The sequence below is a fragment of the Oncorhynchus clarkii genome, chromosome 1 (genome assembly GCF_045791955.1).
Source record: "Oncorhynchus clarkii lewisi isolate Uvic-CL-2024 chromosome 1, UVic_Ocla_1.0, whole genome shotgun sequence".
Taxonomy (NCBI): Eukaryota; Metazoa; Chordata; class Actinopteri; order Salmoniformes; family Salmonidae; genus Oncorhynchus; species Oncorhynchus clarkii.
In genome coordinates this window covers 16519249-16541438 of record NC_092147.1, presented here as the reverse complement: position 1 = coordinate 16541438, position 22190 = coordinate 16519249, and the positions used below count along the sequence as shown (strand labels likewise).

At 41.7% G+C, this 22190-nt stretch overlaps 3 protein-coding genes across 4 annotated transcripts in view; all 3 read right to left on the bottom strand.

The window, feature by feature from the left end:
* Positions 1–4966: 4966 nt before the first annotated feature.
* LOC139415365 (transmembrane protein 79-like) lies at positions 4967–8915 on the bottom strand. The gene is made up of 5 exons (XM_071163465.1): positions 8815–8915; positions 7835–8122; positions 7151–7705; positions 6066–6279; positions 4967–5691 (listed from the first exon to the last, which is right to left on the bottom strand). Exons 2-5 carry the CDS (start codon positions 8097–8099, stop codon positions 5433–5435), a joined length of 1293 nt encoding a protein of 430 aa, XP_071019566.1. The 5' UTR covers positions 8100–8122; positions 8815–8915; the 3' UTR covers positions 4967–5432.
* A 1300-nt stretch (positions 8916–10215) lies between these two features.
* On the bottom strand, positions 10216–15242 carry LOC139415357 (CTD (carboxy-terminal domain, RNA polymerase II, polypeptide A) small phosphatase like 3). 2 transcript variants are annotated; one of them, XM_071163442.1, is made up of 11 exons: positions 14958–15242; positions 13673–13805; positions 13448–13582; positions 12876–12987; positions 12395–12506; positions 12074–12160; positions 11841–11903; positions 11626–11705; positions 11248–11374; positions 11051–11146; positions 10216–10642 (listed from the first exon to the last, which is right to left on the bottom strand). In XM_071163442.1, the coding sequence occupies exons 1-11, from the start codon at positions 15054–15056 to the stop codon at positions 10577–10579; spliced, it is 1110 nt and encodes a 369-aa protein (XP_071019543.1). In that variant the 5' UTR covers positions 15057–15242; the 3' UTR covers positions 10216–10576. The 2 variants fall into 2 exon arrangements, with proteins under 2 accessions (XP_071019543.1, XP_071019552.1); XM_071163451.1 differs by having other exon boundaries at positions 11287–11374.
* A 304-nt stretch (positions 15243–15546) lies between these two features.
* Positions 15547–22190, bottom strand: part of LOC139371523 (AT-rich interactive domain-containing protein 3A-like) — a 59339-nt gene continuing 52695 nt past the window's right edge. Inside the window, exon 9 of the mRNA XM_071111944.1 lies at positions 15547–21188. Coding sequence (XP_070968045.1) covers positions 21094–21188 — 95 coding nt within the window. The 3' untranslated portion in view covers positions 15547–21093. The remainder of the gene's footprint in view (positions 21189–22190) is intronic.

The window sequence follows — 22190 nt, the reverse complement described above, 5'->3', positions numbered from 1 at the left end:
TGGTATCGAGTACAGTATATACATATGGGATGAGTAATGTAGGGTATGTAAACAAAGTGGCATAGTTTAAAGTGGCTAGTGATATGTGTATTACATAAAGATGCAGTAGATGATATAGAGTACAGTATATACATATACATATGAGATGATTAATGTAGGTTATGTAAACATTATACACTGCTCCAAAAAATAAGGGAACACTAAAATAACACATCCTAGATCTGAATGAATGAAATATTCTTATTAAATACTTTTTTCTTTACATAGTTGAATGTGCTGACAACAAAATCACACAAATTATCAATGGAAATGAAATTTATCAACCCATGGAGGTCTGGATTTGGAGTCACATACGTGAGTGTGTGTGTGTCCTAGCTGCTGACACACTAGAGACCAGAGAGGAGGACATTTCAGCCTTGCACTTAACTCAACTTCGTGGAGAGGCAGAAACCTAATAGGCTAGGAGTATGACACCGCCGTGCTATATATGGGCAGCGCTACATGGCTTTCTATGGGGCTTCTGCCATAGAGACCTTAATATAGGAAAGACCATCTCCATTCATTGACTTCATTATTTACATTATAAAACTGGAAATGGCACAAGACAGCAGACCATCATTTGTCTCTCCATTCACCTTCATGGCTTATTACTGAAATCAAATTGCATGTTTGCTATGGTATGAAAGGGAAAGGGGATACCTAGTCAGTTATACAACTGAATGCATTCAACTGAAGTGTGTCTAATGGCAGTTAACCCAGCCCCTCTGAATCAGAGAGGGGGGAGGGGCTGCCTTAATCTACATAAACGTCATGGAGAAATGGGTCAAAATATCCCCACTGGGCAACAACGTCAATTCAACGTCTACTCCACGTTGGTTCAACATAATTTCATTGAAATGACATGGAAACAATGTTGATTCCATAAGGGTGTGCCCAGTATATATTGATTGAAACCCTATTGGCCATACAGAATATGATACACTATACAACAGGATTACCTACGCTCTTCCACAAGTATCGTACAGGTGATCTTAGGTCAAAGATCAAAGAGTTCCAGCAAAAAGTAATGGGACTTGATGAAGACCTGGGTGTCAAAACGTTGTCCAGGAAATCACCTGGGAGGATAGATTGCAGTATGTATCCTGTAAACTCTACATGGATGCATCTGAGCCTGTGTCAAAGATTGAAATGTTTGCATTATGTGGCACGGAATACACTATTTTTTTTTTGAGCTGTGTATATATGTGTGTGTGTGTGTGTGTATATATATATATATATATATAAAACACATCCTAGATCTGAATGAATGAAATATTCTTATTAAATACTTTTTTCTTTACATAGTTGAAAGTGCTGACAACAAAATCACACAAAAATTATCAATGGAAATCAAATGTATCAACCCATGGAGGTCTGGATTTTGAATCACACTCAAAAATTAAAGTGGAAAACCACACTATAGGCTGATCCAACTTTGATGTAATGTCCTTAAAACAAGTCAAAATGAGGCTCAGTACTGTGTGTGTGGCCCCCACGTGCCTGTATGACCTCCCTACAACGCCTGGGCATGCTCCTGATGAGGAGGACAACTCCTGGACAGTCTGTGGTGCAACGTGGTGTTGGTGGATGGAGTGAGACATGATGTCCCAGATGTGCTCAATTGGATTCAGGTCTGGGGAACGGGCGGGCCAGTCCATAGCATCAATGCCTTCCTCTTGCAGGAACTGCTGACACACTCCAGCCACATGAGGTCTAGCATTGTCTTGCATTAGAAGGAACCCAGGGCCAACCGCACCAGCATATGGTCTCACAAGGGGTCTGAGGATCTCATCACGGTACCTAATGGCAGTCAGGCTACCTCTGGCAAGCACATGGAGGGCTGTGCGGCCCTCCAAAGAAATGCCACCCCACACCATGACTGACCCACCGCCAAACCGGTCATGCTGGAGGATGTTGCAGGCAGCAGAACGTTCTCCACGGCGTCTCCAGACTCTGTCACATGTGCTCAGTGTGAACCTGCTTTCATCTGTGAAGAGCACAGGGCGCCAGTGGCGAATTTGCCAATCTTGGTGTTCTCTGGCAAATGCCAAACGTCCTGCACGGTGTTGGGCTGTAAGCACAACCCCCACCTGTGGACGTCGGGCCCTCATGTACCACCCTCATGGAGTCTGTTTCTGACCGTTTGAGCAGACACATGCACATTTGTGGCCTGCTGGAGGTCATTTTGCAGGGCTATGGCAGTGCTCCTACTGCTCCTCCTTGCACAAAGGCAGAGGTAGCGGTCCTGCTGCTGGGTTGTTGCCCTCCTAATGCCTCCTCCACGTCTCCTGATGTACTGGCCTGTCTCCTGGTAGCGCCTCCATGCTCTGGACACTACGCTGACAGACACAGCAAACCTTCTTGCCACAGCTCGCATTGATGTGCCATCCTGGATGAGCTGCACTACCTGAGCCATTTGAGTGGGTTGTAGACTCCGTCTCATGCTACCACTAGAGTGAAAGCACCGCCAGCATTCAAAAGTGACCAAAACATCAGCCAGGAAGCATAGTAACTGAGAAGTGGTCTGTGGTTACCACCTGCAGAACCACTCCTTTATTGGGGGTGTCTTGCTAATTGCCTATAATTTCCACCTGTTGTCTATTCCATTTGCACAACAGCATGTGAAATTTATTGTCAATCAGTGTTGCTTCCTAAGTGGACAGTTTGATTTCACAGAAGGGTGATTGACTTGGAGTTACATTGTGGTGTTTAAGTGTTCCCTTTATTTTTTTGAGCAGTGTATTAAGTAGCATTGTTTAAAGTGGCTAGTGATATATTTTACATTAATTTCCATCCAGCAGCCACTCAATGTTAGTGGTGGCTGTTTAACAGTCTGACTTGCACAATTGGTGGCTGACTAAATACTTTTTTGCCCCACTGTATGTGAGAATGCTATTCATTGACGACGGCTCTGTGTTCAACACCATAGTGCCCTCAAAGCTCATCACTAAGCTAAGGACTCTGGGACTAAACACCTCCCTCTGCAACTGGATCTTGGACTTCCTGGCGTGCCGCCCCGAAGTGGTAAGGGTAGGTAACAACACATTTGCCATGCTGATCCTCAACACGGGGGTCCCTCACAGGTGTGATTGCTCAGTCCCCTCCTGTACTCCCTGTTCACTCATGACTGCATGGCCAGGCATGGCCAGGCACGACTCCAACACCACACAACAGTGGTAGGCCTGATCACCGACAACGATGAGACAGCCTTTATGGAGGAGGTCAGAGACCTATCCCATGTAGTGGCAGGATAACCTCTCCCTCAGTGTGATCAAGACAAAGGAGATGATTGTGGACTGGAGGACTGAGCACACCCCCATTCTCATCGACGGGGCTGTAGTGGAGCAGGTTGAGAGCTTCAAGTTCCTTGGTGTCCACACCACCAACAAACTATCATGGTCCAAACACACCAAGACAATTGTGAAGAGGGCACGACAAAGCCTATTCTCCCTCAGGAGACTGAAAAGATTTGGCATGGGTCCTCAGATCCTCAAAGTTCTACTGCTGCACCATTGAGAGCATCCTGACGAGTTGCATCACCGCCTGCTATGGCAACTGCTCGGCCTCCGACCGCAAGGCACTACAGAGGGTAGTGCGTAAGGCCCAGTACATAACTGGGGCCAAGCTCCCTGCCATGCAGGACCTCTATACCAGGTGGTGTCAGAGGAAGGCCCTAAAAATTGTTAGACTCCAGCCACCCTAGTCATAGACTGTTCTCTGCTACCGCATGGCAAGCGGTACCGGAGTGCCAAGTCTAGGTCCCAAAGGCTTCTTAACAGCTTCTACACCCAAGCCATATGACTCCTGAACAGCTAATCAAATGGCTACCCAGACTATTGCATTGCCCCCCCTCTTTTATACTGCTGTAACTCCTATCTATGTATAGTCACTTTAAATCTGCCTACATGTGCATATTACCTCAATTACCTGAACGAACCTGTGCCCCCGCACATTGACTCTGTACCAGTAGCCCCTGTATATAGCCTCGCTACTGTTATTTTACTGCTGCTCTATAGTTATTTTTATTAATCCATTTTTTTTTAACTTAACACTTATTGTTCTTAACTGCATTGTCGGTTAAGGGCTTCTAAGTAAGCATTTCACTAAGGTCTACTACCCCTCTTGTATTCGGCGCATGTGACAAATACAATTTGATTTGAAATACACTTTGTGCATATGGAGAATATCTGTAGTCTTTTATTTCAACACTTTACATGTTGAGGTTTTATATTTTTGTTCACTATATTTTACAATGAAAAAGTTGCACACTTTAATGTCACATTCTATAAGACAGTTTGAAAATGTTACTAACCAAGTAAGGATCCTCCTTTTTTAGAGTGTGTCTACCCATTGTACGTGTTTGAGAGCATCTGCCTAATGTCCTGTCCACCTCACTACTATGAGTCAGATGGAAACAGCACCCGTTCCCATCGGAAATGCTTACCCTGCCATCACAACTGCCACACTTGTTTTGGGAAAGAGGACACAAACTGTCTGGACTGCCCTCCGTATTCTATCTTGGATTTTCGTCTTGGTACCTGTAGCCCCCCTGTCTACCCCTGGGACCACAGAGGTAAAGTGACCAGTGGCATGGAGCGGACGGCAGCAGTTCTTGGTATCCTGATGGGAGGGCCGCTGGTGATTTTGTGCATCATGTGGGCGATTACATGGATGGTGAGCAGGGTGTTCCTACCATGTGTCGCTGCCAGGAACGGAGTGGACAGCAGCACCAGTCATAGCAGCAGTGAGGAGGCTAGGGATGTGGAGATGGTGGTCTTCCGTATTACAGAAGACCAGGCAGAGAACAGCGAGAGAACATCTCATTCCCAACACCAACATTCCCAATACTTCACTTCAACAGGAATTTGACTCGCTTCAGTCAACATTAAAGTAGCCAATAATAAAATTCTGTCGAAACAGAATCAAGTATTTTCCAAATAGCTTTTATTGTTACTTCAGTATCATTTACAAACTTTTGGATGGATAAAATAAATGTCTATTTGGGACCCAAGTTGCATTCAGTGGTTTTTATAAGAACACATCAATTGGTAGAATATCCATCCATTTGCAATTATAACTTTTAAGTCAAAGTACTTCACAAAACATTAAATATAGGCACTGGAATAGCTTAAAAGGACACACATTTAGAAGTAGAACATTGTTCAAAGATTTCCTCCACAACTAAAGGGAGGAACGGCTCTTGCATTTCAGATAATAAGCATGAATCCACATAAAAAGGTCCTGTATATGAGGAGCAAAATACAACTTAAGCCTTTACAGACTTAGAGGTTAGTGGCATTCTGTGAAGCTCTGCTGAACTTCAGACCACAGGAATGGGCTATTTCTGGGTTCTAAGCTTTCTCTTTAAGTTATAAGGGACAGTGCTCTCCTCCTTACTGAGTTTCCAAGATGTCCGTGGGTATGACACTATCTGATTTGCCACTGGAGCTCTGTGACACCTCCAGCGGCCAAGATGAAGGGGTGGTCTGATAATAGTGTGTGTCCTCCGACCCAAAGAGCAGCTGTCTGAGGCTCAAGTCGTACAGACAGTACAGATTGAAAGCCACCATGGCAAGGAGTGGGAAAACAGTGAGCCCCGATCCAAAGCCTCTCCAGGGGCTACATATGTGGAAGCAGAGCCAGTAGATAAGCCTATAGGAATAAAATGAGGATAAACTTAAAACATGTTCAGCTTTATAATAATTAGGTGCTTACATTTGTCCTATTTCACACCTGTACAAGTGTGAATTGGATATTTGATTTTTGCATATCCCACTCCCCCGACACCCTTGGAGAATGGGGTCAGAGCCAGGGATCAGCCATTATTCATGGGCACCCTGGAGCAATAAGGGTTACGTGCCTTGCTAAAGGGCAGACAGATTTTTCACCTAGTCGGCTTGGGGATTTGAACCAATAACCTTTCAGTTACTAGCCCAATGCTCCTAACCGCTAAGCTACCTGCCGTCCATTCTAGAGACGTCACTCTTTTCACTCACTGAGCAATCAATGACTTTGAAAACACTCACCTCCCACCAACGAAAACGCCAGTCAAAATGGGCACCACCCGCAGCTGGTCTTGAGGCAGGAATGTAGCCAGAACCAACAGATTGAGAACGTAGAGAAACAACTGCTCCATAGACGCAGAGACAAACAGCTGCTGAATGGCCGGTCTTCTGTGGAGAGCCTCAGCTGGATTTAAAGACCCAGTGCAGAACTGGCACATAGCACCAATCAGCATAGCTAGAGGGGGAGTAATATATATTTTAGTATTCACATATGGAAACACAACACAAAACACCTAATGGTCTGTTTGACTTTGTCTGGCATTATGAGTCTTCAGCATCCTAGTTTTTTGAACTGATACTTAGTCCAGTCTTTGATAAAACCCTCCGTTTCTGCTTGAACATTCGACTAATAACACTTGAAAGCCAAATATGTGAAAGGATTTGTTTTTAGCCATGTTGCTTTCTACAGTCAAGTCCTTTCAGTAGAAAGAAAAGGAGATGAGGAAAGTAATGAGAAACTATTGGGACACTGCCCAGGAGACTGGAGAACTAGTTACCCTCATCTTTTCTATTCTAGTTTCCATGTTAAGCTATTTATAAGAAAGGGGAGGAAATTGCCAGTGCTTCAGTAAGACTTGCATTGCCTTGAGGTTGAATGTGTTGACAAAGACTAAGCATTAGACAAATTATGAGACGTGGACTACTAGAAAACCTAAAATAAGTTAATACTGTATTCAAGAGCTTTTTGGGAGATTGATTGCTCCAACTAAATAAGTAGGTTTGTAGAGCTCAGTATAAAAGGCACCCCACTGAGCAAAAACTGGTTGAATCAACATCGTTTCCATGTCATTTCAACAAAAAAGAAAATGTGATGACTTTGAATCAATGTGGGAAAATGATTGGATTTGCAAAAAGTCATCAACGTAAGGGGATTACATCTTTTCACCCAACTTTTTACCTAAATCCAATTACGTGATTTTTTTTTGATTTCACGTTTGTTGACAACAACCAAATTTAAATCTAAACTAGATGTTGAACTAATGTCTGTGCCCAATGTGACAGTTGTGTTGTTTGAGTCGCATATGAAAACAATTATTCAGACATACCCAACAAGATGGGGACTGCAGCTACGGCACAGCAGCAAAGTGTGAAAGTGAGGCGGCTGACCATGTCAGGGCAGTCTGGGGAATCTATGGGAACATAGAAATAAAGTGCATAGAGAAGCCCTGCAGTAATCAGAAGGGAGGCCAGGACTGAGCACACAGCAGGAACACGGCCACTTTGGCAACATCTACAGCAGCAGCACCACAGTCTCTTGTCTGCCACCTCTGGGACAGCCTCACAAGTCTCTTGATCTTGGGAACTCCACATAGTCAACTCTATGCTCTCCGGTGGCAAGCCGAGCAACGGTTGGCCTTCATCAATGGTGGACTCCAGATTGTTGGATTCTGGACTCCATCTCTGTGTGTCTGTGCCATTGGGAATGTCTCTGCGAGAGGCTAGATTTGGAGTGCTAATGCAGTTTTCCACCGGGTCTTCCAAATTCTGCACAAGAGCAATCGGACTTGAAATAGTTCCATCCTGAACTCCCTCATTCCCCTCTTGCGGTCTTCGCTCTGCTTTGAAGCCCTCGCTGGGTTGCTGGTGGCAGGAATCAAGCTCTGTACAAAACAAAGCATAATCAACATCTTTCTGCCACCATATGTTCAATGTTGTGAATAATGAATGTCACCCAATCTGCACGTTTAATTAGTGGCACTCAAAAAAATGTTTGTTCGATTATCACTTACGGACAAGTTGATCAGCTGGCAGGGCTTCCAGGGAGTGGTGAGAGCCCATGACTGAGTGAGAAGAGGAGTGGAGCTCTTCCACTGAAGATTCAGGACTGTCAGACACTGGTGCTAAAGAGATCTGGGTGTCCAGGTCGAGGAATGGAGAGAATGACAGCCTGGCAGGGTCAATATCCTGCAGTTGATTGATGATGTCACTGATGGACTCCTTCACACTGTCAATCTCTTTGCCATCTTCTGGGTTGGTGGCTTGACGCCCCGTCATAGTCGCACAGCCTACAGAAATAACTGCAGATAGACAATTTCACATTTACTATGTGAACCCTACAATAACATGACAATATCGGTCGTATTGATATTGTTTGCATCTCCGCACGCGAGGTTCAAAGGGTCCACCCCATTCGCGCCAGGCTGTATTATGAACATCTGGGGATTGAATTTGGAATCGGCCCTTGGGGCAGCGCCAATCGTGGAGGGCGGCTCGTCGTCTGATTTTAGGACTGACACGCAACTAAACCAAACACGTCACGACTGGGGTTCATTCTCCAAACAAAAGACAGATTTACTAGACTATCATAACATTTTGTGCAGCTTTTGGAAAGTGAGGCATCGAATTGAAATGACCAATTGACAAACGGAACGCGCACACAAGAGAAAATGTGCATTTGCTGTTCTGTTGCAGATTAATTGTTGCCAGTTGCATTCATTGATTAGGATATTACCATTTTTCTTTGAATAGGATACTTGATGATTGAAGTGGTCGTTTATTGATCATAAATAATACATACATCTAATATTCCCATATCAAATTACTAATAACAAGAGGAGCAATATAAACGATAGCCTCATCATTTAGGTCTGATGAAGCCACTATTCAATAGCTTAGTTTATACATAGTCATATGGACATACAGTCAAAATTCATACAGAGAAAGTAGCCTACACACTTCTATTCGATTAAAAGATGCTTAATATACTTACTTTTTCTAGGGATGCAGAATTACTGTTGTTTCAATTTCTTCGTTATTTTTTCCTTCCCCCAACTTTTGTCTTCTAGAATCTGGTATACAGTCTCAACTTCTGAATCAAATTTCAAGACGGACAAAATACTACGTTTAAGCCCCCGCCCACACACTTTCTGGGTACCATGTCACACAGACCATATGGAGCAAATAAATCCAAAGCGGATACACCGGGGGGTTTTGGGGCTCTGCTGTTTGGTCCAGATATTTAGAAAATAAAACATTAAACAGGAAGTCACCTGGAGTTGATCATCAAATAAATCAGCCTCCCGTAAAGTGCTATGGTACACACAGAGAATGAAAAACAAATCACATGCAAAGTTATTTCAACTCAGATTTGCAAACTCTAGACGGGTTTCCAAAAGCAGTATGAAATTAACCCACTCAGACCTTAGTGTCGACTGAAAGGTGACCAGGTGCCAACCCCTGAGACTGATTTGTGAAGCATGTTGAAACTTTAGAAAGGTAAGAGAATAGGCAGACAATAGCAGTCTTTGTGTTCCTGTCACATGTGGGGGAAACTGGCATTAGAGTAGGATTCCACTATAGCTTTGGTGGAAAGGTCCGTTTAATGGGAGGGGTAAGTTTAGTTTCTAAATATTCATTCTTGGGGTAAAAATGTATTGTCAAAATTCCACGTACAAAAACAAAACAAATAGGCTAACCATGGAAGTCATAGGACACATTAGATTTCTATAGTGTGCTAAAGGCACTGTAAAGGTAGCCAGAATAGATTGACCCTATGCTTGCTTACAGCTGCACTGGGGTCGGACAGGATTCCTATTTAGATAAAGACACCGTGGAGCCGGAGTGAGATATTCCCAGGGATGATAAATACATTGTACTCCGAATTGTCCCATTATCCCAACTGTTAGATCGAGATTGAATGACCACTAGTTTTTACAGAAAATGGCCCTTTCCATCTTCATGCTAAGTAGCAGAAGCAGCCATTTTGGAATGGCAGTGTCAGCTAATCAGCTCCTTTGTTCAACGCTATGTGCCATTCCGCAATGACTGCGACGGGTACCGATAGCTAGAATGAGGATAAATAGCAGTTTACTTAAACTAGCAGCCGTTCAATGATTCTCGGTGTAACAGTTTGGATAATGGGACAATTCGGAGAACAACGCATTTCTCCCCCCTGGATTGAGTTGTTTTCTGAGCCATATCTTGCACCAGTTCCATAGTGTCTTAATCTAAACAGGAAGCCTGTCCGACCCCAGTGCAGATGTAAGCAGTAGTGTCAGAATCTAGTTTGACAAGCGTAAAGAGAGATTTGCATTTTCGTGCATGAGGTCAACCAGACAAATAAGACTAAATTAATCAGAGACTTCTCAAATGATTCTGAAAAAGACCAGCATGGTTTAAGTTGTTTTATTATTTACAGAAACTTGTTCTGGCTTTTGTTGAGGTGAAAAATCCAATCATGTCACTAAAATAATCAAAGAATATTTACATAACAGCTTCTAAAAATATATTTTCTGTCAATAAATTAGGATTATTAAGTATGAAGAACATAAAGTTGTGTCATTATATTCAAATAGTTCATTTTTAAACTATTGTGGGCTGAGTGAGAAATGTTTGGGAATCTCTGCATTTTAAATTGACACACTATCAGAAACCCATTGGTCATTCAGGGATTATACAGAAGGACTAGAATAGTAGATATAGTTCATGTTTGCAATTAAAACATTTATGGAAGGATGATCAGAAGCCTTTTCTCAATCCTCAGAGAGCAGTCTGTGAAAGTGGTCTGTCCTCCTCTTCAGTACCTCACGGCAATCATCCTACAGAAGATTGGTGCCTTCAAGTTAGTAAAAACATCCACTATTTATTTTGTAGAACACTGGTGCTGTTTCTTGTGGAATACAAGTAGTAGCACAGTCTTTCTGAATTACATTTCCAAACATACAATAACAGCTTTAACTTGTGGTATTTGTAGAATACTAGTGTTTAAGACTGACTCAAGGTTAGTTTTTCTGCTTTTTCCATACCCCAGGGGCATACCCACTTCCCAAATGAGATCTCTGTTGCATGTGTGATGTTGGTTTTGTCAAAAGAGATTTAATCCTAGAAGACACCTAACTAGGTTGTGAATTATGGAAATTGCAACAACAAAAAGAAACACTACAATTTAATGAAAATAATACTTTGTATGCCACCGGAGGTGGGATAGCAAAACACTGTCAACGTACTGTTCCGGACACTCTCTCAAGATACGGGATGAGCTTCTGAAGTTCTTTGTCCTCCTTATCCCCAGACCAGCTCTTGATGGGAAGCATATTCATCAGCTGCAGAAATAAAGCAGGAAATTTAATAAAACTCCACTCTGCTTCCAAAGAAAAAAAATATGCATCGTATAATTAAGTGAACAACATCACAGTAAACACACATGGTAGGGGTATGTGTGTGGAGCATTGTCCAAAACCACCGTTTTAGCAAGGTCCCTCTTAAGTACGCCCAAATCCTTGACATAGTGCCCAAGAACACAGGTACAGTCCTGTTGATACAAACGGTGTCTACAAAAGAAGATATCAGTTATGTACATGATATATACAGTGTCTACAAAAGGAGATATCAGTTATACACATTTAAAGTACAACCTAATATCAACTGAAATCTATTCCTCAAATTATTCAAAGTAGATGAGATTGTCAGCCTGTCTCTGGTACACAGAACTCTGCAGCTGCAATACCACTACAACAATACAGCAAAACAAGCATTGCAAAAGGACAGCAACCAAAGTAAAAAAAAATGTTACTTCTCATACCGAAACAGCCTTCTTTTCGGGTCCAAGATGCCCAGTATTTTCCCTGCATATTCTTTCTTTGCAGATGTATAAACAAACATCTGCGAAAAACACATTTGAGTCATTCAATTAACTGGCTTCTTAACAATAAACATACATGGGGGAAAGTTAAACATGTAGCAAAAATAAAAACACATGGCTACTGCACACATAATAACAACAACTTGAAAACATACCTCAAAATGTTTTGTCATGGCTTCCAGAAATTCTTTCACATGTGGTCGTAGAATCATGTAGACCTATTGAGGTAAGATAATTAAAATATTACAATATTTTATGTTACCATCATTAGACAGACATTCATCCTATTAAAAAAATAAACACTGGTCATTCAAGCAAAGGATAAAAGCCCTTATCACTGCCTTCCTGAGGCCTTAAAGGTCTGAAATGAACAGATTGATTCACTAACTTTGTACTGATTGTCCTGAAAGCATGTGTGAAAGGTGTACTCTGCATCCTCAATCCGGTTCAGAGAGCTGTAAATGAGCGTTTCATCCTAGAACACAAAAATATCCAAGCAATTGGTACCCCAGTGTTTAATTTTGATGGAATGATAATATAACTTGGTAATCATCATGGAAATACAACCTACTGATACATTAATATACTAAGTAAATATTAGACTGTAAACCAGACCCGCCTAAAAAATATATATTATACTTTGCATGGGAATTACATAAGTAAATGCTTTGATTAGTCACTAATCTCAAAAGGTAAACCCAACACTCACCAGATCTAAAACTAGAGTGGCTTGGGGCGTACTCCTCGTCTTAGGTGGGATGTCTCGTATGCATGGTTTGGATTGCTGGGATTTGGATGGAATGTTCTTGATGAAGGTAAAGCTAAATACAACAGTGCAATGGATTAATTACTTTCAGGAAAAGGGAGTCCTTGAGAACCACAGACATTAGGACAGCAAGTATGGGCAGTGGATTATTTCAGCAGAAGTGCATCACAAACCAGGAACAATTATGTTGGCCAGGCTGGCCAGCTTCTTTAGATGCCCAGCTGTTGATTATCTTATCAGAGTTATTTGACACCAATGGACGGTTTGCTGGTAACTCTTTGATCCTGCATTATGACATAGCCCCAAGATGATCCTGAGGTGATCTCATTCATCAAGTATTTCATCATTGTATTTCATAATATGTTATGGCATGCAGCCTTATAATCATTCCACAGAACCAAGAACAAAAAACGGAAGAACCCACGGGCTGAAAACGTCATCATTGTCCTCATCTCCAGCGAGAAGGCTGATGGAACCATAGCCAAACACACACTGCTCTGGGCTCATCACATCACCACTGCTGGGGGTTCTCGTATCTGAATAGATTTTAAAAAACAAAGAAAAAAAACAGCCTTGATTCAAATGAATAAGACTCATTCACCCTGGACCAATTGAGCCATTACTGTGCTGACCTCATCTACTCTTGCCTCAATAATCACATGCAAGTCCTTGCTAGCCTATACAGTAGTTTGTTTATTAGAAACCGAAAGTGACAGTTTCTCTGTAAACAAATAGGCCTACCCAATGGACTCAGGAAAGTGCCAAACCATGATGGCCTATTCTCCAAGACAGAAGAATGTCTGTTCGGTTCTACACAATATAGTTCTATCTGAACACTGCACACCCATGAATTAGCCCCTGGCCTTCCAGGCAGACTACCCTACTTGTAAAATACATACAAAAGCCAAAACACACACACTCGGGATCGCTTACTAAATAGTGTGCAAGTACGCAATTTCGAACATAGCCCATCCAATCCACCTTTGAGGTACTTACTTTCCTTGGTAGGTGTGAGGAACCGGACCATGGGGGAGTAGATATTTCGCATAGTGGAATTGAGGGGGGAGGAGGGGTTTAGCTCCGACAGCACCCGGTGATGGCGCACATTAATGGGGGTCTTGAAGCCCAGACCTAGAAATGAATACAGAATGATTGTCAGTATTTAGTTGACATCTTGAAATAAACAATAGAGCAATTGCATTCACCAAAATAAATGAGTACCTTCTCCGTCTTCATAGGCAGGGGCTGCCACCCTTTTCCTCCCACGCCCTTGTACAAGAGGGCGCTTTGTAGCGGTGGGGATATCATCATCAGGGTAGAGTGACTGGTTGTCTGGCCGTTGTACATCTTCATCCTACACACAGACAATATAATTGTGACAGTCTGAAAAAGTAGCTAAAAGCTCACATAAAAAGGATCAGAATTACCCCCACCAACTGTATGTCAGTAAAGTATTGGGCACTAGTATAAAAACTTGCAAGTTCTCACATACAGGCTGACCCAAACCTTGATGAAAAAGGCGTTATCCAAAGCGACTTACAGTCATGCATACATAGTATGTACAGGGGGTCATGGGAAACGAACCCACTATCCTGGAGTTCCAAGCACCATAATCTACCAACTGACCTACTAATGACCACATTATCATGAGTCTTTGTCCTATGGAGGATTCAATTCAATCAATCAGTGTGTATACTGACATTTAACAACATCTAGCTACAGTGATAGTAAAAACAGAGCGCATGGGCGACATAGATACTAGTTCAAGTCCTTCCCCCTCGACCTACTTGTGATGGGTAATCTGTATCCTCTCTGCCAGACACTACATCCGTGGAGCTATTTCAAGCGAAATGTAAGACATGACTACCTGCCTGTATCAACATGAGTTGATGATAAAGCCAGTGTGATGCTTTGTCAAATTAAACAAAAACATGAGTCACCATTTTATATTACAGACAGGTTATGTTCAATTATAATAAATGAGATAAAATATTGCATATATAGTTTTGGGTAAGAACGAAAAATACATTCAGGGTGGCCAACTGGTCAGTTGAACTGTGAATTAGCCAATTTTGCCAGCAAGTGAGGATACTCTTTTCACGCCACTTCGTTACAACTACAACCGGAATGAACGTTTTCGTAGTAGGTTAGGAGAATTTATGCAGTAGGTGGAGAATGAACATATTCAGGTTATGATCATTAACGTGTCAGTTTAGGAAAAAGGTTAGGGTTAGCGAAAATGTTCTCATAACCTGCCAAGAAACCACTTCCGGTCGTATCTGTATCGAAGTGGCGTGAAAATAGTGTCCTAGCGACGAAGAGCATTTTTCAAGCTAGCTACTACAACACCATCATCATTGTTTACGGTTGTCAAATCGGCTAGCTAGTTAGCAAGCGATTGTGAGTTCGGCTAGCAAATTTGTTTTAAGCCAACGATAATGCGTATGACGCATTCAAAGTTCAGCTTATTCCAAGATATTTGGTCAAAACAAGCTCATCGATTTACCTTTTCCGGAGTTACGCTCGGAGCCGCTCTCTTCGAGGACCGCCGACCGTTAAACTGTGCTGATGAAGGGTCAGCAATACTTCGAGACCGAAGTCTCATCTTCACAAAATGAAATGTTGTACACGAACAATAATCGTTATAATCCTTGTACCTACTAAAAAAAGGTCGAGAACATATCAGTTCCTGTTTGTGGTTGCTTTTCGTCCTTTATTCCATTCGTTCTCGTGCTGTTTTGTTTCTGTTCATTTAAATCTACCGGGAAGGTCTACTGCTGTAATCAAGGGGCGGTGCTTTTGAACAAAAAAAACAGTCAACGTGATACCCAAGTTACGTTGCAGATGGTAGCCTTGTGGTGGCAGACCATTTCTAGATAGGGTAATAGTCATATTCTATTCATATTCCATTTGTATGGATTTTTGTTTACAGTTAACTCCCGATTTTTTTGTGGATGAATAGATGGTGTATGACAAAGTGTAAACTATCGAGGTGTATTTTTGCGAACCATTAGTATACCTAAAATGTTTTGTAAAAATTGAGTAAGAATGTACATAATGTACATCAGTAATAAGACAAGGTTCAATACAAAATACAATAAAACACACCCATTTTATTTAAGATTGTATACTTGTGTTTTTCCCCCCCATTTAAAATCCATGCAGATAGGCCTTCATCAGATAAATTATGTCTTAAACTTTTCCAATGTAAAGGCTGATGGATAACAATTTACAAATGTGTTTAAAGATATAGAATGTAATCTTTCCAAGTTTAACCATGCCATTCAGTTGATACCAACATTCAATGTAATCTGTTCTAAAGAAACTCTGAAACATTCATCTCTTTGTGCTGAAGTATTTATCAATGCAATTGTGGTGTAAAACCTCAGCTGACATTCTAGGAAACATTTATATTTATTTAAATCTAAAATGAATGTATTCACACAAACACATTGATTAAATAGCCAAGAACTGTTCTTCACCCCTCAGAAAAAAGCATTAAAAAGAGATCACACGTTCTAAAAAGCGTGTTGTTGATCTGTTGTTTGGGCACTACACCTAAAAACTGGTCACTGAAGAGGCACAAAATGCCACCCCTCAACTTCACTTGTTTCCTTGTATTTTGGGAAACATCCCATTCAGTGGAAAAAAGGTTCATCATAGAAAATAATGAGAAAAAATATCACACATGCACAAAACGGACTGAAAAATAATTTTGTGCCTGTATCTATAAGAAGTAGTTGTAGGCTGCAGCAATAGTGTTTCAATATAGCAGTTTGTTGCCTAGGTGTAACACCGACCAAAATGCAAAAGTGCTACATGAAAAATAATCTGTAACACCAATGAAGAGAAAGAGAGAAATACAAAGCACAACACCATGTGCACACACTAACCTGTAACTTTAGCCCTAGCAGGGATACATCCATAAAAACTGGAGGTAGAAGTATATTCCTGAGAAGTAGAAGAACAAATCCTCATTTATATTCTACATTTCCAAATACTACACATGACAACAAAATAGTTAACAAAACCAAGGCCAGTGTGTCAACCTAGCACTTCCCCAAATCACCCAGTACAGGAGTCGTCACAATAACTATTGTTATTAATATCATGATAATAAATGTCATCAGCTGTAAATGTAATGTCTGTGCTAGGTTGCTATATCATATTTTTTTTAAAGAAAACTTCAATGTAAAAACAAAGTAATATAATCTAGAGCCATCCAAAGAATTTTCAGAAGTGTATAATTACTTTTCAGAAGTGCTATAATTACAAGATTTCTTATGCTGTGACAATTCTTCTATGAATTAACCTGTAAATAGAACTATATATTTTCATTCACGATAACATTGTATTTTATTTCATCTTCACACATGTTTTGGTTGTCCCAGCCATGTACAATCTGCCAAACAGATAGCTAAAGCAAGTGGTATGTCTTATAATGTCTTAAGGCTGAACATTCATGGAAAGATTCTGATGAGAATCTCTCTAAAATCTAAAGGATATAGAATAGAAATCTATAAGCAAGCCTCTTCCATGGTAAGTAGGTCTCCTAACTTCTGTTGAGATCAAGAAATGATAGAATTCTCCTCAAAATCAAGTTGAAATCTAAACCATGGGCCTTGCAATCAAATATAAAACAGGAAAGGCAGAGATTAGGCCTACCTCGGAAGCTATAAACACGCTATGCATCCCAAACTGTATCTGATTGTGTGCTGTAAGAAATAAATCCACTAGGGGGCAGAATCACCAAGGCATGAAGTCAGTATTGCTGAGAGGCTTCCCTGGTCTCCATTGCATGTTGCCAAAACAATCCAAAGGGATTGTCATCAATTATGATAAAGAAATTATTAAAGGCGTTAGACCAGGAGTGGGCAAACTTTTTGCCTTGAGGGCCACATTGGGATTTTGAAATTCAACGGAGGGCTGCATTTTTGGGCGGACCAATTGTTTGTTAAAATCAATTTGTGGGGCCTCCCGAGTGGCGCAGCGGTCTAAGGCACTGCATCGCAGTGTTTGAGGCGTCACTACAGACCCAGGTTCGATACCAGGCTGTGTCACAGCTGGCCGTGACTGGGAGACCCATGAGGCGGCATATAATTGGCCACGTGTCGTCCGGGTTAGGAGAAAGTTTGGCAGGCCGGGATTTCCTTGTACCATCACGCTCTAGCGACTCCTGTGGCGGGCCCAGACATTGGTGCGGCTGGCTTCCGGGTTAAGCGGGCATTGTGTCAAGAAGCAGTGCGGCTTGGCTGGGTCGTGTTTTGGAGGACGCACGGCTCTCGACCTTCGCCTCTCCTGAGTCTGTACGAGAGTTGCAGCGATGGGACAAGACTAACTACCAATTGGGAAGAAAAAAGGGCGGGCCGGATTGAAGTGTACTTTGCTCCCCTCTTGCGTTAGACGATTGTCTGCAATAATCTATCCTTCCAACCATTTTGGATTATTTACTGTGTAAAGGGAAATGGTCTTACAAGAGATTTGGTCAAAGCATAGACTTGAGGTAGAGGCAGGCCCTACATTGAGGTCAAATGGATCTGCAGGAAAAAAGACCATGAGGTATACAATGTGTGTAACATCTCCTTATTGTTGCTACAATAAAGTCAAAATCGACCTTCCCTGAGGATTCTGAAAAGTACTGAGTGTGAATCTATGCGGTTTCTTGAAGATACAGAAACCGCCTTCCGTCAGATTCTCCTCTCCACCCTCTCAGGGCTGTGCTTCTCAAACTCTTGGGACTGCTTCTTACCTGGCAGGCTGCTCTTACCAGGTGACGTGGAGAGGATCTGTGTCAGCACCATATACTCTCACTACTGGCATGACCCAGGGCTCTGTTCTAGGCCCTCTCCTCTTCTATCTCACTCAGCTCCGTCATATCCTCACATGGTCTCTCCCCTCATTGCTATGCAGATGACAATCAACTACTATTTCCTTCTCCCCTTCTGACACCTAGGTGGCAACACACATCTCTGGCTGCTTGGCAGATATCTAAAGCTTGGATTTCGGCCCACCACCACAAGCTCAACAAGATGGAGCTGCTCTTCCTTCTGGTGAAGGTCTGCACGCTCCAAGACCTGTCCATCCCAGTTGACAACTCCATGGTGTCCCCCCCCTCCCAGAGTGCAAAGAACCTTGGCACGACACTGGTCAACATGCTGTCTTTCTCTGCAAACATCAAAGCAGTGACTCGCTCCTGCAGGTTCATGCTCTACAACAGAGTATGACCCTACCTCACACAGGAAGCGGCACAGGTCTTAATCCAGGCACTTGTCATCTCCCATCTGGAACACTGCAACTCGCTGTTGGCTGGGCTCCCTGCGTGTGCCATCAAACCCCTGCAACTTATCCAGAATGCTGCAGCCTGCCTGGTGTTCAACCTTTGCAAGTTCTCCAATGTCACTCCGCTCCTCAGCACACTCCATTGGCTTCCAGTCGCAGCTCACTACAAGATAATGGTATTTGCCTACAGAGCAGCAACAGGAACTACCCCTCTCTATGTTCAAACCATGCACCACAACCTGAGCATGCCATTCTGCCACCTTTGGTCTCTTGGCCCTCCCACCCCTACAGAAGGGCAGCTCCCGCTCAGCCCAGTCCAAGCTCTTCTCTGTCCTGGCACCCCAATGGTGGAACAAGCTTCTCCCTGAAGCTAGGACAGCAGAGTCCCTGCCCATCTTCTGCAAACATCTGAAACACTTTACTTTTTCCCCCCTTGCTAGCTCTGACTTTGCTGATAGCTACTTTGTTTAGGAAAAATACTTACTGTGATATGTGGTTATCCCAGCTAGCTATCTTAAGATGAATGCACCTTAGCAGTTAAAATGCAAATATCTCTGAGAGCTGCAAATCAATTGATATCTGATAAAAATATATATATTTTTTTAAATGAGAAGATGCTCGGATGGGAATGCTTGCCTTGGGGACAAAGTGGTAAAAATATCAAATTGAAGATCCGTGCTGACCCAAAGTCAGGAATTGATTGGGTGATTCCACCCATCCTTTAAACCATAACACAGCTCTATGTTATCATTAGCCATTTATTGGAATAATAATTGGCTATTACTTTTATCATTCTCTGAGAGAGCTTTACCCCCCAGGGTCTAGCTGGAGAGGACAGACTCCTTCATACGTTTCAGTGAAAATTGTTTAATAGAATAACCATTGTTCTGTTGCTACAGGAGCATGATTACTATGCAACTGTGTTATATACAAAAAAAACTGTACTTCTGATAACTGAAATTAAGTAAAGCAAATGCCAGCAGATGAAACAGATATCAGTCAATCCCACAATATTCTCTGTAACATCTTCTATTGTCATTAAACTGGCCTCCTCTGACTCCTCCTCTGACTCCTCAACAGATTGAAGATAATGGTATAGCTGTGAATATAAGAAGCACTTGGATATAAGCAGCACTATATAATGCAAGCACGTAGCTAAATTCATTAATGCTTTGTCGTTATGAAGATTTCACATATCAAGGTGTAGGCACTCTTGAGACATTATGATGACAAGCTTATAAATAGAGTCCCTTTCAGCCTCAAGCCTCAGTTTTAAAGGCTCACAATGGCAGAGCTAAGAATTCCTGCACATATCAATCCCCATACTCTGTGTCGTCTCAGAGTGATCAACCTTTAAACTAAAAGCTTTACGTAGAGTGAAGATGATCCCACTTCTTATAAAAGGACCGAGTACCCTGGGTAATTGATGAGACAATTTGATAGAAAACTAAATTCTACATGAAAATCAAAAAAATATGGTTGAAATGTGTCATGAGAGAAACAAACACTCAAACCAGGAAATACATTTGTATAATGTGTGGCTATGACAGAAACATATAGCAGTTAAATACAATGTTATTGTTTCACAGCAATCTGGCGGACACCTGAGAAAAACCTGCACATATTCTAAAGCCCAATGAGCATTAAGAATGCCTGTTGACTTCTACTAGAAAAAAATGCAAGACAAAACCTGTGTCTGAGCAATTAATAGAAAATCTCAGCAAAGATTGATTTGTTTCTGACTGCATCATGCAAACGTAAAGGTGGAATTCTATAACATGAGGTCACAATGGTACTTTGTTATACCCTGAAGAAATAACATACTTTAAAGCTTTTCTACTTAAAATACAAGAAATGTCAAATGTTCTGCTTTATAGAATCCTAAATATATATTTTTTGCAATGAGTATATTGTTAGTGATGATGATGATGATAATAATAATAATAACAATGAGGAGAATGATAATGTTACAAACAACTTATTTTTCCTCTTGAGAAAAAGCTTAATTGTCAGTCAGTAGCTGTGTTAAATGTTTAAACAGTGCATTACCCTTCCAATGTATTATTTTTCTTTTGTTCTCAGATAATCTGTACATTTATGTAGAAATAAATTATTCATAGGCTGTGCAAATATCTATCATATACTGGCTCCTTGTTGGGTTATTCAAACTTATTTAGGCTAAAGAACAAAAGAGGGAAGAATATATGAGAGGACCTGAGAGTGTACTTCAAGTGGTCTGAGTTTCAGTTTGTCTTGCCATATATATGTTTTTTTTTGGCATAGGCTAAGTAGAAAACGAGGTTTATTTTTGGCTTTAGTTAGCATCAAAGATAGGTGGATGAGGTAGGTGTGTAGGGGAGCCACTAGGATCCACTGTGCCCACCAGGGGCTTTGCTGTTACTTGATGATCCAGAGGGGCCTGACGAGGCTGATCCTGCTGCCTGAGCAAAAAGCACACCTGCACAGAAAACAGAAACACCAGTGTGAGACTTCTGTCATTGCAAAAATAAAAGATAGCAAGTTGGTCTGAGTAACCTGACCTACATAAGTCAAATGTTGACAAACAATGTTGTGAATTCAGGAATGATAGTTGTAGTCAAAAGTTTGGACACACCTACTCATTTAAGGGGTTTTTGTTATTTTTACTATTTTCTACATTGTAGAATAATAGTGAAGACTTCAAAACTATGAAATAACTCATATGGAATCATGTAGTAACCAAAAAAGTGTTAAACAAATCAAAATATATATTATATTTTAGATTCTTCAAAGTAGCCACCCTTGATGACAGCTTTGCACACTCTTGGCATTCTCAAAACCAAGGAGTTCCTACATCTGCTGAGTATTTGTTGGCTGTTTTCCTTCACTCTGCAATCCAACTCATCCCAAACCATCTCATTTGGGTTGAGGTTGGGTGATTGTGGAGGCCAGGTCATCTGATGCAGCACCATCACTCTCCTTGGTCAAATAGCTCTTACACAGCCTGGAGGTGTTTTTTTCGGTCATTGTCCTGTTGAAAAACAAATGATAGTCCCACTAAGTGCAGACCAGATGGGACGGCGTATCGTTGCAGAATGCTTTGGTAGCCATGCTGGTTAAGTGTGCCTTGAATTCTAAATAAATCACAGACAGTGTCACCAGCAAAGCACCCCCACACCATCCCACCTCCTCCTTCATGCTTCACGGTGGGAACCACACATGCCAAGATCAGCCGTTCACCTACTCTGCATCTCACAAAGACACGGCGGTTGGAACCAAAAATCTCAAATTTGGACTCATCAGACCAAAGGACAGATTTCCACCGGTCTAATGTCCATTGCTTGTGTTTTTTGGCCCAAGAAAGTCTTCTTCTTATTGGTGTCCTTTAGTAGTAGTTTCTTTGCAGCAATTCGACCATGAAGGCCTGATTCAAGCTGTCATCAAGGCAAAGGGTGGCTACTTTGAAGAATCTCAAATATAA

Bases quoted from the DNA above. Each gene is read 5' to 3' on its own strand.
- LOC139415365 (XM_071163465.1), bottom strand. From the start codon at position 8,099: ATGACGGGGCGTCAAGCCACCAACCCAGAAGATGGCAAAGAGATTGAC. The intron at 7,706-7,834 runs GTAAGTGATAAT...TGTTTTGTACAG, and splicing joins GCCAGCTGATCAACTTGTCC to AGCTTGATTCCTGCCACCAG. The intron at 6,280-7,150 runs GTATGTCTGAAT...CTCCCCCTCTAG, and splicing joins TGCAGTCCCCATCTTGTTGG to CTATGCTGATTGGTGCTATG.
- LOC139415357 (XM_071163442.1), bottom strand. From the start codon at position 15,056: ATGAGACTTCGGTCTCGAAGTATTGCTGACCCTTCATCAGCACAGTTT. The intron at 12,507-12,875 runs GTGGGTTCTTCC...TGTTGTATTTAG, and splicing joins AATGATGACGTTTTCAGCCC to CTTTACCTTCATCAAGAACA. The intron at 11,147-11,247 runs GTGTGTTTACTG...TTATTTCTGCAG, and splicing joins CACACACATACCCCTACCAT to CTGATGAATATGCTTCCCAT.